This window comes from Schistocerca serialis, chromosome 5, assembly GCF_023864345.2.
Source record: "Schistocerca serialis cubense isolate TAMUIC-IGC-003099 chromosome 5, iqSchSeri2.2, whole genome shotgun sequence".
NCBI lineage: Eukaryota > Metazoa > Arthropoda > Insecta > Orthoptera > Acrididae > Schistocerca > Schistocerca serialis.
In genome coordinates, this window is record NC_064642.1 from 379,801,754 (window position 1) to 379,816,492 (window position 14,739).

The window sequence follows — 14,739 nt, forward strand, 5'->3', positions numbered from 1 at the left end:
CACTACTAACACAACATAATGGTTTTGCAAATCCATGTTGACGCCCTTCCCCCCCCCCACCCCCCCCACCCCCGGCCCTTCCCCCCCGCCCACCACCACCACCACCACCACCACTACTGTCTCTCTCTCTCTCTCTCTCTCTCTCTCTCTCTCTCTCTCTCTCTCCCTCTCCCTCTCCCTCTCCCTCTCCCTCTCCCCCTCCCTCCCCCCTCCCCATTCATCTGTCTATCTCTAGCTGGCCTGTGAAGATGTATTTTGTACTAAACCAAGAAAATTTTACAGCTATCCATCACCAGATTGAAACATACAGAAAGTACCTTGGTTACCAATATCCAAGCAGTTTGTAATTGTTGGAAGGCATCAGTATTTATGTGCATGCATATACACATTAACACTGTCGTTTTCTGCATATGTTAGTCACATAACAATAATTCAGCCTTAGTCATAAAACTGTAATATTTTTACTTGGCTGCCAACAGTATTCAGTGTTCACTGCAATTGTTGCCATGGCAACACTAAAAATATGTGCCTGACCACTGTTTGATTGAATGCCATATCAACACTTAACATACTACATCTCCCAACCCAAGACAATGTTATTTCCCCCGATTTTCATGCTCGGAAGTAGGGAGTGTTCTTGTCTTCACACCATTTCATGTGGAGTTTTTCTTTTCGTTACCAATTAGAACCTCGAGCTTCTGTTAAATTGTAATTTTACTCTCTGCCACACATGCTGCTGTAATCTTGAACGTATGCATACCCTTTGAACACTGTTGTACGATAACAGAAAGTGTGGCAATGTTTTTTATCATTTGTTGCTCGACTGTAGAGATCACTCTTCTAAAGTGAAACAACATGGTTCAGCATTGAATTTCTCAACACGATGCAGGTGTTACTGTGACACAAAGTTCAAAATCTGGTTGTTCAGCATGCAGAAGCAACAAACAATTATGCGGCTTCAAGGAAGCATGGAGTAACAGAAGTCAGTGTTCGGTGGTGGCGAAAGAACAAAAGGTGTCTGAAAACTTTCAGTGTTTCAAAAATATTGAATTGGAAATACTGACATTTGTGAACTAGAAACATAAAGAAGGGAAGACCGTTTTCTGTGATGTCATAGAGAGTAAAGGATGTGAATTGGCACAAGCACACTGTGTGCAAAGGATGGTGTGACACAGTGAACTTGTGCTGTGATGTGGAACATACCTTGTTCTTCCAGCATTGTACATGGAGAAGTGGATCAAGTATCACTGACACATTATAGGACTGAGGAAGGAACATGCTTACCTCTTAGTGCACATTGGAAAGACTGAGAAGACTATTGTTTGTTTCGACATGCCATATAGTACAATAGTTGAAGAGAAAGGTGCCAAAAGTGCATTGGTTCCTATGACAGACAATGAGAAATCGCAAATTACTGTGATATTATGTGTGAGATGGGACAAAAATGTTATGCTACGTCATCCTCACTCATAGAACTATGCCAAAGGAAAAGCTACCACCTGGTGTAATATTTTGTTTATTGGCAAAGGATGGGTGACCAATGAGTTAGTTATAGATCGGCTCCCTACTGCCTGGAGCAGGCAGTCAGGTGCTCTTGTAAAGAATCATAGAATGTTGATCCTTGTTGCTTTCAAGGGGCATTTGACACCAGCATTGAAGGCAGAAATCATGAAATCAAACACAGATCTTGTCATCATTTCAGAAGCCATGACTTTGCAACTACAAGTGTTAGATGTGGTGGTGAATATGCCACTTAAAGACCATCTGAAGCAACAGTACGGCAATTGCTTACTTCAAAGTGGTCAAGCTTGACTCCTACAGGGAATTTGCTGAAGCCTTTGGTACCTCTAGTTGTGGAGGGGATTCCATTTTCTTGGACGTGCATATCCAGTGCATCAGTTGTGAATGGCTGTAAGAAGTGATGTGTAACAGATGTATTAGATGGGAGTGAAGATGATCTACAGTGGAATGAAATGCAAGATAATCATGAAATAGGCAATAACACTGCAAATTCAGTGTACCATGACAGTGAGGAGGACTATGTGGCATCTGTATCTGATTAACGTATGTCTTTGTTTAATTTTATTTTCTGTGTACCAGTACTTTTATTATCTCCTTCAGTTACCTGTAATACGGTAACCATTTGTAAGTCATCAAAATAAACCTAGTATACGTATAAAACAATGGAAACTCCAGCAGGTTGGAATTTCCGACAATGTTAGGAAAGGAATGGATGGCTACTCACTGTAAAGACGACACATTGAGTTGCAGACGGGCACAATGAAAAGACTGTTGTACATTTAGCTTTTGGTTAAAACTTTCAGAAAAGAAACACACACACGCAGCAGCATAGCATACAAGTGGGGATGGGGGGGGGGGGGGGGGAGGGGGAACCCTTTTTACTGGGTAACTGTAATTAAACTGAAGGTGTTCAGAGTGCTGCCATGCAGACCGTATATATTGCAGGACACTGAACCGTCATAGGTATGTTCATTAATCGGTGTGGTCACAAAGTATGCTGAAAAAATAATTATTCCACTTCCTGCCACCAATTGAAAATATTGCACTGTAAGCAGTCAGAATGTGAAATGCTTTGTGTCTTTACATCTGTATGTTCTTTGTCGCATGGTGACACTTGTTGATTTCTTTTGTAATGTGACTTTTGGTGTAAAGTATTAAGCAATAGCTACTGAGAAGAAGGACTGTGCAATGCTTGTAAAATTGTTTGATGAGAATGGTAGTAATAGCAGTGCTGCGTTGGGGGAATATCACCGACACAAACAGCTGCAAAGAGCCCCGTCTCAATAAATGAGCCAAAGAATATGATCAAGAAATTTAAAGATACAGGTGACTTCGGTGATGCACCAAGGAGAGGGAGGCAGCCCATTCTTATGGTAGTTGTTAAGTTGCTGTAACTATACCCAACCATGCAACATACACCTCAGATTCTGCAGCCACTGCTTGAGCTGTGTCATAGGAATTCCACTGAGATTTTATGTTGCCTGCATGTCATTGTTGGTTGTTGTATGGTACGTAATAAACTTTGAAATGGGATCCGACAAATATCAACCCTATTTGCCCTGCAAAAATATACTGATGGACCTGGTGGATGCCTAAATCGAATTCTGGCATCTCCCTGACTTAAATTTATAATTTCAGTAAGACCGATACACCAACAGAACAGTTTACTTTCGAGGAGTCAGCAATAGGAGTTTGCACACCAGAAAAATTAAATTGCAAAGTGTAGTTATTGTCACTGCTAACTTTTTTTGCGCACAGAGTATTTGTTGATAAAGGACTGGTGGAAACTTCTGAAACCAACCACAGTTTTTGATTTTGTAAATCACTCTCACAGATTACTTCTTGTAGAATTTATTTGTGTCTTCTATATAAAAAAATGGGAGTTTAGAAAATTTTCCTCCACTAAACTCATTTCTTAGCATGAGAAATTTGCTCCTTTTGTACAGTCCCTGTCACCATCCATTTCACACTGCTCCCAATACTATTACAGGGTGATTTTCTATGGCTTGTTAGAAAGAAATACCATGTGACAATGATTCCAAAATCAACCTTGTGATGGCACAAATTCAGAAAAACTTTTGCACTTTTTGTATTGAGCACTGCACACATCTGTAAAATACTCTGTTTTATTAACCGTAGGACAGCAATGCGTAATTGACTCTGACTGAATATTTTAGACAAAAGCAATGTCATGACTTAAATCATTGTAACTAGAACATAATGATAAATGTCATAGTTCTTCAATATCAGGATTTCAGAAAAATGTCTTGTAGAGTATGAAGTATAGCATATGACATGGAAGACCAATGGTAGGTTTGTGTTGCATGTTGTAGCAAAAAACCATAATTTTCAGCAAAATCCATTAATACTAATGCCTCATTTTCATTTATATTATTTTTTTCTCGCTTTCAAATATGCAACTTGATGTTTTGCTATATGACAATGTGGAACTAGAGTTTCTAGTTTACTTACTAACAGACCTGTAAATTCATTAAATGGTCGGGTTATATCAGTAATCCCCCCCCATGAACCATGGACCTTGCCGTTGGTGGGGAGGCTTGCGTGCCTCAGCGATACAGATAGCCGTACCGTAGGTGCAACCACAACGGAGGGGTATCTGTTGAGAGGCCAGACAAACATGTGGTTCCTGAAGAGGGGCAGCAGCCTTTTCAGTAGTTGCAAGGGCAACAGTCTGGATGATTGACTGATCTGGCCTTGTAACAATAACCAAAACGGCCTTGCTGTGCTGGTACTGTGAACGGCTGAAAGCAAGGGGAAACTACAGCCGTAATTTTTCCCGAGGGCATGCAGCTTTACTGTATGATTACATGATGATGGCGTCCTCTTGGGTAAAATATTCCGGAGGTAAAATAGTCCCCCATTCGGATCTCCGGGCGGGGACTACTCAAGAGGATGTCGTTATCAGGAGAAAGAAAACTGGCGTTCTACGGATCGGAGCGTGGAATGTCAGATCCCTTAATCGGGCAGGTAGGTTAGAAAATTTAAAAAGGGAAATGGATAGGTTGAAGTTAGATATAGTGGGAATTAGTGAAGTTCGGTGGCAGGAGGAACAAGACTTCTGGTCAGGTGACTACAGGGTTATAAACACAAAATCAAATAGGGGTAATGCAGGAGTAGGTTTAATAATGAATAGGAAAATAGGAATGCGGGTAAGCTACTACAAACAGCATAGTGAACGCATTATTGTGGCCAAGATAGATACGAAGCCCACACCTACTACAGTAGTACAAGTTTATATGCCAACTAGCTCTGCAGATGACGAAGAAATTGAAGAAATGTATGATGAAATAAAAGAAATTATTCAGATTGTGAAGGGAGACGAAAATTTAATAGTCATGGGTGACTGGAATTCGAGTGTAGGAAAAGGGAGAGAAGGAAACATAGTAGGTGAATATGGATTGGGGGACAGAAATGAAAGAGGAAGCCGCCTGGTAGAATTTTGCACAGAGCACAACATAATCATAGCTAACACTTGGTTTAAGAATCATGAAAGAAGGTTGTATACATGGAAGAACCCTGGAGATACTAAAAGGTATCAGATAGATTATATAATGGTAAGACAGAGATTTAGGAACCAGGTTTTAAATTGTAAGACATTTCCAGGGGCAGATGTGGACTCTGACCACAATCTATTGGTTATGACCTGTAGATTAAAACTGAAGAAACTGCAAAAAGGTGGGAATTTAAGGAGATGGGACCTGGATAAACTAAAAGAACCAGAGGTTGTACAGAGATTCAGGGAGAGCATAAGGGGGCAATTGACAGGAATGGGGGAAATAAATACAGTAGAAGAAGAATGGGTAGCTTTGAGGGATGAAGTAGTGAAGGCAGCAGAGGATCAAGTAGGTAAAAAGACGAGGGCTAGTAGAAATCCTTGGGTAACAGAAGAAATATTGAATTTAATTGATGAAAGGAGAAAATATAAAAATGCAGTAAGTGAAACAGGCAAAAAGGAATACAAACGTCTCAAAAATGAGATCGACAGGAAGTGCAAAATGGCTAAGCAGGGATGGCTAGAGGACAAATGTAAGGATGTAGAGGCCTATCTCACTGGGGGTAAGATAGATACCGCCTACAGGAAAATTAAAGAGACCTTTGGAGATAAGAGAACGACTTGTATGAATATCAAGAGCTCAGATGGAAACCCAGTTCTAAGCAAAGAAGGCAAAGCAGAAAGGTGGAAGGAGTATATAGAGGGTCTATACAAGGGCGATGTACTTGAAGACAATATTATGGAAATGGAAGAGGATGTAGATGAAGATGAAATGGGAGATATGATACTGCGTGAAGAGTTTGACAGAGCACTGAAAGACCTGAGTCGAAACAAGGCCCCCGGAGTAGACAATATTCCATTGGAACTATTGACGGCCTTGGGAGAGCCAGTCCTGACAAAACTCTACCATCTGGTGAGCAAGATGTATGAAACAGGCGAAATACCCTCAGACTTCAAGAAGAATATAATAATTCCAATCCCAAAGAAAGCAGGTGTTGACAGATGTGAAAATTACCGAACTATCAGCTTAATAAGTCACAGCTGCAAAATACTAACACGAATTCTTTACAGACGAATGGAAAAACTAGTAGAAGCCAACCTCGGGGAAGATCAGTTTGGATTCCGTAGAAACACTGGAACACGTGAGGCAATACTGACCTTACGACTTATCTTAGAAGAAAGATTAAGGAAAGGCAAACCTACGTTTCTAGCATTTGTAGACTTAGAGAAAGCTTTTGACAATGTTTACTGGAATACTCTCTTTCAAATTCTAAAGGTGGCAGGGGTAAAATACAGGGAGCGAAAGGCTATTTACAATTTGTACAGAAACCAGATGGCAGTTATAAGAGTCGAGGGACATGAAAGGGAAGCAGTGGTTGGGAAGGGAGTAAGACAGGGTTGTAGCCTCTCCCCGATGTTGTTCAATCTGTATATTGAGCAAGCAGTAAAGGAAACAAAAGAAAAATTCGGAATAGGTATTAAAATTCATGGAGAAGAAATAAAAACTTTGAGGTTCGCCGATGACATTGTAATTCTGTCAGAGACAGCAAAGGACTTGGAAGAGCAGTTGAATGGAATGGACAGTGTCTTGAAAGGAGGATATAAGATGAACATCAACAAAAGCAAAACAAGGATAATGGAATGTAGTCTAATTAAGTCGGGTGATGCTGAGGGAATTAGATTAGGAAATGAGACACTTAAAGTAGTAAAGGAGTTTTGCTATTTGGGGAGCAAAATAACTGATGATGGTCGAAGTAGAGAGGATATAAAATGTAGGCTGGCAATGGCAAGGAAAGCGTTTCTGAAGAAGAGAAATTTGTTAACATCCAGTATTGATTTAAGTGTCAGGAAGTCATTTCTGAAAGTATTCGTATGGAGTGTAGCCATGTATGGAAGTGAAACATGGACGATAACTAGTTTGGACAAGAAGAGAATAGAAGCTTTCGAAATGTGGTGCTACAGAAGAATGCTGAAGATTAGATGGGTAGATCACATAACTAATGAGGAAGTATTGAATAGGATTGGGGAGAAGAGAAGTTTGTGGCACAACTTGACCAGAAGAAGGGATCGGTTGGTAGGACATGTTCTGAGGCATCAAGGGATCACCAATTTAGTATTGGAGGGCAGCGTGGAGGGTAAAAATCGTAGAGGGAGACCAAGAGATGAATACACTAAGCAGATTCAGAAGGATGTAGGTTGCAGTAGGTACTGGGAGATGAAAAAGCTTGCACAGGATAGAGTAGCATGGAGAGCTGCATCAAACCAGTCTCAAGACTGAAGACCACAACAACAACAACATATCAGTAATCGAGTTCCTTTGACTGAAACCCACTCGTGGAAATTTATTTTGTCATATTCTTCAAGTTCAAATTTAATTTCAATGTAAATTGTTAATTTTTTTCGTGCTACAAACAATTTTATCTGTGCATCATCTTTCATATTTAAATTTAGGTCCTGTAAAAGTGACATCATTCTGGTGTATGGTGCATACACAGCATGCATTCCTGTTGAACCAACAAGTACACACCATTTATGATACAAAATTTGACAAAATTTTGAAAATCCAAGTTTAATGTTAGGATAAATTTTCTTATATATCTGCACACAACTCTTCTAAATTATGAAATATTAAATGTTTCTGAGGATGAACAGTGTTGTGTGATTCTTGAAATTTTCCCGGCATAAAGAGTAGTCCATGAATTTTCGGGATTGCAGCCAGACAACATCGACTTCCTGGCACAATATTTCAGCTGACAACTGTTCAACCATCTTCATGTGGGTGTTTTGCACTAGAGGTTGTTAGTTCACATCACTACCTTTATACCATAAATAGGCACGAAGACGCATGCACAAAGGCAGCCAGCCACTGCATGAGTGACCTTGGTTGATTTACGTGCTCTCTTCAAATACTGTTCCATCTGTGGTGCGCAGGTGCATGCATAATGGGATACTACATGTGTGCGCTCTGTTGGAATGCGCACTCACAGAGTTAGGATTCAAATGTCAAAATAATAAAATTAAATCTCACTGTACATGTCATTGGTCATAAAATATTTTCTTTCTGAAGAAATCAAAGAAATCACCAGGTCCTACGACTTGCCCAGTTGAAAGCCACCATCACAATCAATAAGATCTTGCACTAAACATATTTCCACCAGTTCCTTAATAAGTGAAACTCAGAAGGATCTTGTAGAAGCAAAGATATCCATGGTAGAACAATCCATGGAATGTCCTGTGGAAATACAGTTCTGCTTTGGTTGACTTATTGGGCTGCGAAAGGTGAGTGTGACGATCTTGTTCAATGGATCTTTCACGAACTGTGTGCATTGTCCGACCAATGTAGGCTTTGCCATGCTGGCAAGGTATTCTGTAGATTACAGTCTTCCACAATCCCAGATACTCCTTTGCCTCCTAACCAAGAAGAGCGCTAATCTCTGTAGGGGGGTGAAATGTTACTTTGACATAATGTTTTCGATCCTGCCTGATTTTGAGAAAATAGTGTCGTCGTACAGGAGGAACACCCTGGTCCTTAAAGTTTTGCTGATTTTATGTGGATAATATGCATTATCTTTGAAAACTGACTGTAGATGTTCCAGCTCTCATACAAGCCCGTCTCCATCAGACTCAACATGTACCCAGTTCACCAACGTTTGAAGGATGCTTATAGTTTGTGATAGGTGGTGGCAGCTAGATGTTTGCAAACACAAGACTGTCTGTGTGGGCTTGCGTGCAGTAGATGAAATGCCCCAATGACCCATCCACTTTGCATCTGATCAAGACATCCAGAAATGGCAGACAGCCTTCCTAAAAATGGCTGAGTGGTTGTCAGCGAAAATATCATGACAGGAAGTCAGCGTTATCCAGCTTCAGTCCCAAAACTTTATGGAATATGAACATTCTTTTTTATGCTAATGTAATTTTTTGTACCAGACATAAGATGACAGTGCTCATCATCTGCATAAAAATTCCTGACACATAATGTTGTTTCATTAGGTAGCTTCCAGCATTGTGTAGGCCCAGACAATGAACAGATTCCTTTCATATTAGAAATCTCACTAACTTCGTGCACCATTCTTTGTAAAACACCATTTTTCTCTTGTCCGTAATGGAAGAACAAAAGTAAGAATACAAATCTTTTCCCACCTACTAGTCTATATAAGCGATTAGCTGTTTGTTTTTCCTCATGTTTACTAGCTGTGCTTCAAGATGGGAAGTACTGTCTTCACATAATTTTTCTCCTGGAACATGAAGCATACAAGCCTCTTTTTTAGGATATATTGGTTCGCTGTATTTTATTTTATGTTTGCTATAACATTTTTTGGTTTGGAACTAGAGAACTTGTTTCTGTTTTTTCATTGGTGAATCATATACCAGTTAATTTCTATCAAGTTTATCCCGTTCTTCTGTATTTTCTGCTGCTTCCACTTCCGCACAGTCTTCATCAGTGGTAGGCTGTACTTCTCTGTTTTTTTCACTGCTGTCTTAGTTTCTCTCCTTTTGATCTACACTTAAAATTTCACTTAAGGCACGCTCAAAGCAGGTTGAACACAACTTGTGCCATTGAATGACGGTTGGAATAACATACAATCTCTCACAGAACTGATTAGTGAAATCAAGTGAAGCAACTCACAAAATAATGCTTTATTGTTTTTGTGTGTCTTTTAAATGGATCATAACAACACTCATGAGCACAACTTTCATACTGATCCAGATACTCTGTTTACTTATATCATCATGTTGCTCAATTCGTGTTCACCAAAGCAACAGTTCTTTTTGTACATCAGTGAATGTGGTAACCACAATGTTTATCACATCAGGTGAATGGATAGTCTTATGGCACTCCACAGAAAAGTACAAATGCTGCGTAGTTGGTAACTTTTGCCATCTACGGGTCTGCTTACCATACTTGTGCACCTAAGTTAATTTTTTACAACAGGGGTTTACTTCTCCTATAAAACAAACAACAGTAAATTAATCTTGCTGCATTATGAGTATTGAACTGTATCTTACCAATGTAATGAAAATATAATGTTCAAATTATGCACTAACCACACTAGCTTCAACTTCGCATGTCAGCCATCTTGACTACAGTCAGTACACAGGAATTTGTAATTTAAGTTGTGGTCTTTTAAAGGAAAGTAATATTTCTATATTGAATGCCCATGTGACCCTTTACAATGTGTTTACAACAAATCTGACACAATATTTGAATTCAGTAGAAAATTTTACGTGAAGTGTTGAAACTTTCAAATCTCTTCTACTTCGATTGGAGGGGGGGGGGGGGGGGGGAGAGATATATTATATTTATCTGGTGCTCCCTTACTATACTTTTCTAGAGCCATGAGAATTTCACTGGTCGTGTTATTGAGGACATTAAGAGGGTTATGAAAGTTTTATTTACTGTACTGTAATTTACCATTATTTCCCCTATTATGTAATAAAAATAGCAATTTGTTTAGGAAGAAATACATATTATATTTTGTTCATGATTGTTGTTTCCTTCCAGGTGCTGAATATATTTAATTTGTTTATAACATATGGAGACACTTTCTTACCCTCCCCTGGCAGCTACGATGAACTATATTATGAACTCATTAGAATGCAACAAGTGTTTGAAAATCTTCATTCTATGTGTGAGTATTCTGTTTTTTTGTACAGAATTATAAGCTATGTTAAGTAGTTCAGGTGTACATATGTACTACGAATAATTGGTTGCTAGTGCTTTGAGGCTTTCTATTCATGTGTAAAAACTAGCTACAAGAAATAATTTTCTCTCCCACCAGCAGATTGTATGAACTGTAGCAAAAACTAGTCAGTCCAGATTGCAAATGATGTCTGTTTACATGGTACAGTAACCGTGGTGTGGGGGTAGTGTCTTTGATTAGTAATCAAAATGTCCTCCTGGGTCCAACCTCCACCACCACTTAAATTTTGAATGAAAATCATCATTGGTGGCTAAAGGCTTCCGATGTAAGAAGTCACCCTCATTCTGTGTACTGCCTTGTCAGAGGGGTGGAGGTGCGGTCAGAGGTTCAGGGCATTCTCTTGCCCATGGGGTGGGAAGCTGCCCCTAAAAGCAGACAAATCAGCTATGATATTCGGCATGAGGATGCAGAAGGCAATGGAAACCACTGCATTAAAGACACACATTGTGTATCCGGATGAAATGTGACCTGTAATTGAAAAAGTTTCATGATGATCTCTCCATTGGCAAAATATTCCGGAATAGTCCGCCATTTGGATCTCCAGGAGAGGACTGTCAAGTGGGAGGTGACCATGAGAAAAAGACTGAATAACCAACAAATAATGTTCTACAAGTTGGGGCATGGAATGTCGGAAGCTAGAAAATCTGAAAAGGGAAATGCAAAGGCTCATTGTGTATATAGTGGGGGTCAGTGAAGTGAAGTGAAATGAAAATAAGACAAGGAGTATAGGATGATATCAACAGCAGCAGAAAATGGTATAACGGGAGTGGGATCTGTTATGAATAGAAATGCAGGGCTATTCTCATCAGAATCGATAGCAAGGCAACACCTGCAACAATAGTTCAGGTATACATGTCGACATCACAAACTGAGGATGAAGAGGCAGAAAAAGTATATTGAACAGGTAATTCAGTAACTAGAGGGAGATGAAAATCTAATACTGTAGTCATGGGGGACTGGAGTGTGGTTGTAGGGGAAGGAGTAGTAGAAAGGGTTACAGGAGAATATGGACTTGGTACTAGGAACAAGAGATGAGAAAGGCTAATTGAGTTCTGTAATAAATTACAGCTCATAATAGAGAATACCCTGTTCAAGAATCAGAGGAGGAGGGGGTATACTAGGAAAAAGCCAGGAGATAACTGGAAGATTTCATTTAGATTACATCATGGTCAGACAGTGATTCCAAAATCAGATACTGATTTGTAAGGAGCACTCAAATCACAGTGTAGTAGTGATGAATAGTAGGCTAAAGTTTAGAAGATTATTCAGTGGGATGTGGAAATATACACTTGAAGTCGTCTAAGGCTATAGGTACTGCAATACGAAATAGCACAGTAGGCAGTACAATTGAAGAGGAATGGATACCTCTAAAAATGGAACTCACAGAAGTTGGAAAGGAAAATATAGGTACAAAGAAGGTAACTGCAAAGAAACCATGGGTAACAGAAGAAATACTTCAGTTGATTGATGAAAGAAGAAAGTACAAAAATGTGAACGGAAATTCAGGAATACAGAAATACAAATCACTTAGGTACAAAATAAATAGGAAGTTGAGAGAAGCTAAGCTGAAATGGACACATGAAAAATGTGAAGAAACCAAAAAAGCAATGATTATTGAAAGGCTGGATTTGGCATAAAGGAAAGTGAAAACTACCTTTGCTGAAATTAAAAGCAAGAGTGGCAACTCTGCTGTTAAATGTAGAGGAGAGAGCGGATAGACAGAATGAGTGCACTGAAGGCTTCTGTGAGGGGAAAGATTTGTCTGATGAGATAGAAGAAGAGACAGGAGTAGATATAGAAGAGATCGGGGATCCAGAATTAGACTCATAATTTAAAAGAGCTTTGTGGAGACTTAACATCAAATAAGGCAGAAGGGGTGGATAAAATTCCATCAGAATTTTTAAAATCAATGGGGGAAGTGGCAACAAAACGACTATTCTTGTTGTTGTGTAGAATGTATGGGTCTGGTGATATACCATTTGAGTTTCGGAAAAATGTCATCCACACAATTCCGAAGACTGCAAGAGCTGACAAAAGTGAGAATTGTCGTACAATCAGCATAACAGGTCATGCATCCAAGTTGCTGACAAGAAAAATATACAGAAGAATGGAAAAGAAAATTGAGGATGTGTTAGATGATGATCAGTTTGGCCTTAGGAAAGGTAAAGGCACGAGAAGGCAGTTCTGATGCTGTGGTTGGTAATGGAAGAAAGGCTAAAGAAAAATCAAGACATGATCATAGGATATGTTGATCTGGAAGAAGCATTTGACAGTGCTAAATGGTGCAAGATGTTTGAAATTCTGAGAAAGTAGGGGAGAGACGGGTAATGTGCTGTACAAAATCAAGAGGAAATAATAAGAGTGAAAGATCAAGAATGAAGTGCTCAGATTAAAAAGGGTGTAAGGCAGGGATGTAGTCCTTTGTCACTACTGTTCAATCTATACTTCAAGAAGCAATGATAGAAATAAAAAGAAAGGTTCACTATTGTGAATCAAAATTCAAGGTAAAAGGATGTCAATGATCTGATTCGCTGATGACATTGCTATCCTGAATTAAAGTGAAGAAGAATTACATGATCTGCTGAAAGGAATGAATAGTCTAGGAAGTACAGAATATGGATTGACAGTAAATTGAAGAAAGGCAAAACTAATGAGAAGTAGCAGAAATGAGAACAGTGAGAAACTTAACATTAGGATTGATGGTCTCAAAGTAGATGAAGTTCAGGAGTCCTACTACTTAGGCAGCAAAATCACCAATGACAGATGAGCAAGGAGGACATCAAAGGCAGATTAATACTGATAGAAAGGACATTCTTGACCAAGAGAAGTCTACTAGCATCAAAAATAGGTATTAATTTGAGGAAGAAATTTCTGAGAACATTTGTTTGGAGCTCAGCATTGTATGGTAGTGAAACATGGCCAGAGGGAAAATCGGAACAAAAGAGAATTGAAGCATTTGAGATGTGGTGCTACAGATGTATGTTGAAAATTAGGTAGACTGATAAGGTAAGGAATGAGGAGGTTCTGCACAGAATTGGAGAGGAAAGGAATATGTGAAAAACACTGACGAGAAGGAGAGACATCTGCTAAGACATCAGGGAATAACTTCTGTGGTACTAGAGGGAGCTGTAGAGGGTACAAACTGTAGAGGAAGACAGAGACTGGAATGCATCCAACAAATAATTGAGGATGTAGGTTGCAAGTGCTACTCTGAAATGAAGAGGTAGACCTAGGATAGAAATTTGTGGTGGACTACATCAAACCAGTCGGAAGACTGATGACTCAAAAAGAGAGAGCAACAGTTTCAGTCATACATAGACCATCTTCAGACCATTAATGTCTCTAAAATTAATGGAGTAGGCTTGGAATAATACAGCAATAATGGAGCCTTGATTATACGTGTAGAGAGAATGCATTAATGGTTCTCCTGATGGTGAAACTATTTTTAAGAAAACTGCTGTTATAGGATTCCATTCCCTCTGTGTGATATAGCATTCCAGTTTGACAGTTGGATGGAGAAATTCAGCATCGTACAGAGGTTTACCAACAGTTGTTCATCATTCACAATTTGGACACGAATGAACAAAATAATAGCAGTATTTGAAGTACATTCTACCACTCACCATATAATGATCTACGAAAAACAACATTAACACAGTGAGTAAGGTCCAGAAGACCACAAAATCAGTAGATGGCATGTGACTACCGTGCAGAGGAACCAGGTATGATTCACAGTACTGGCAGAGATGTTTCCTTGATGGGAGGACTGGAACAGGATGATCTCAGCCTTATGAGGCCATTTGAGGAGGTGGCTGAATTGAGAAATCGTGATTCCCAGGTTTTGTAGAATTGACAATGGGTGGGAGACTGGTATGCTAACCACATGTCCCTCAATACCGCATCCAATGATATTATTGATGCCACGCTGAATTAGCCGAGCGGTCTAAGGCACTGCAGTCGTGGGCTGTGAGGCTGGTCCCGGCGGAGGTTCGAGTTCTC

General features: G+C 39.5%; 1 protein-coding gene across 3 annotated transcripts in view; it reads left to right on the forward strand.

The window, feature by feature from the left end:
* Positions 1 to 14,739, forward strand: part of LOC126481394 (armadillo-like helical domain-containing protein 3) — a 110,541-nt gene that overhangs the window by 75,075 nt on the left and 20,727 nt on the right. For all 3 annotated transcript variants that reach the window (XM_050105122.1, XM_050105124.1, XM_050105123.1), the window contains exon 12: positions 10,542 to 10,668. In XM_050105122.1, the coding sequence (XP_049961079.1) occupies positions 10,542 to 10,668 (127 nt within the window). The remainder of the gene's footprint in view (positions 1 to 10,541; positions 10,669 to 14,739) is intronic.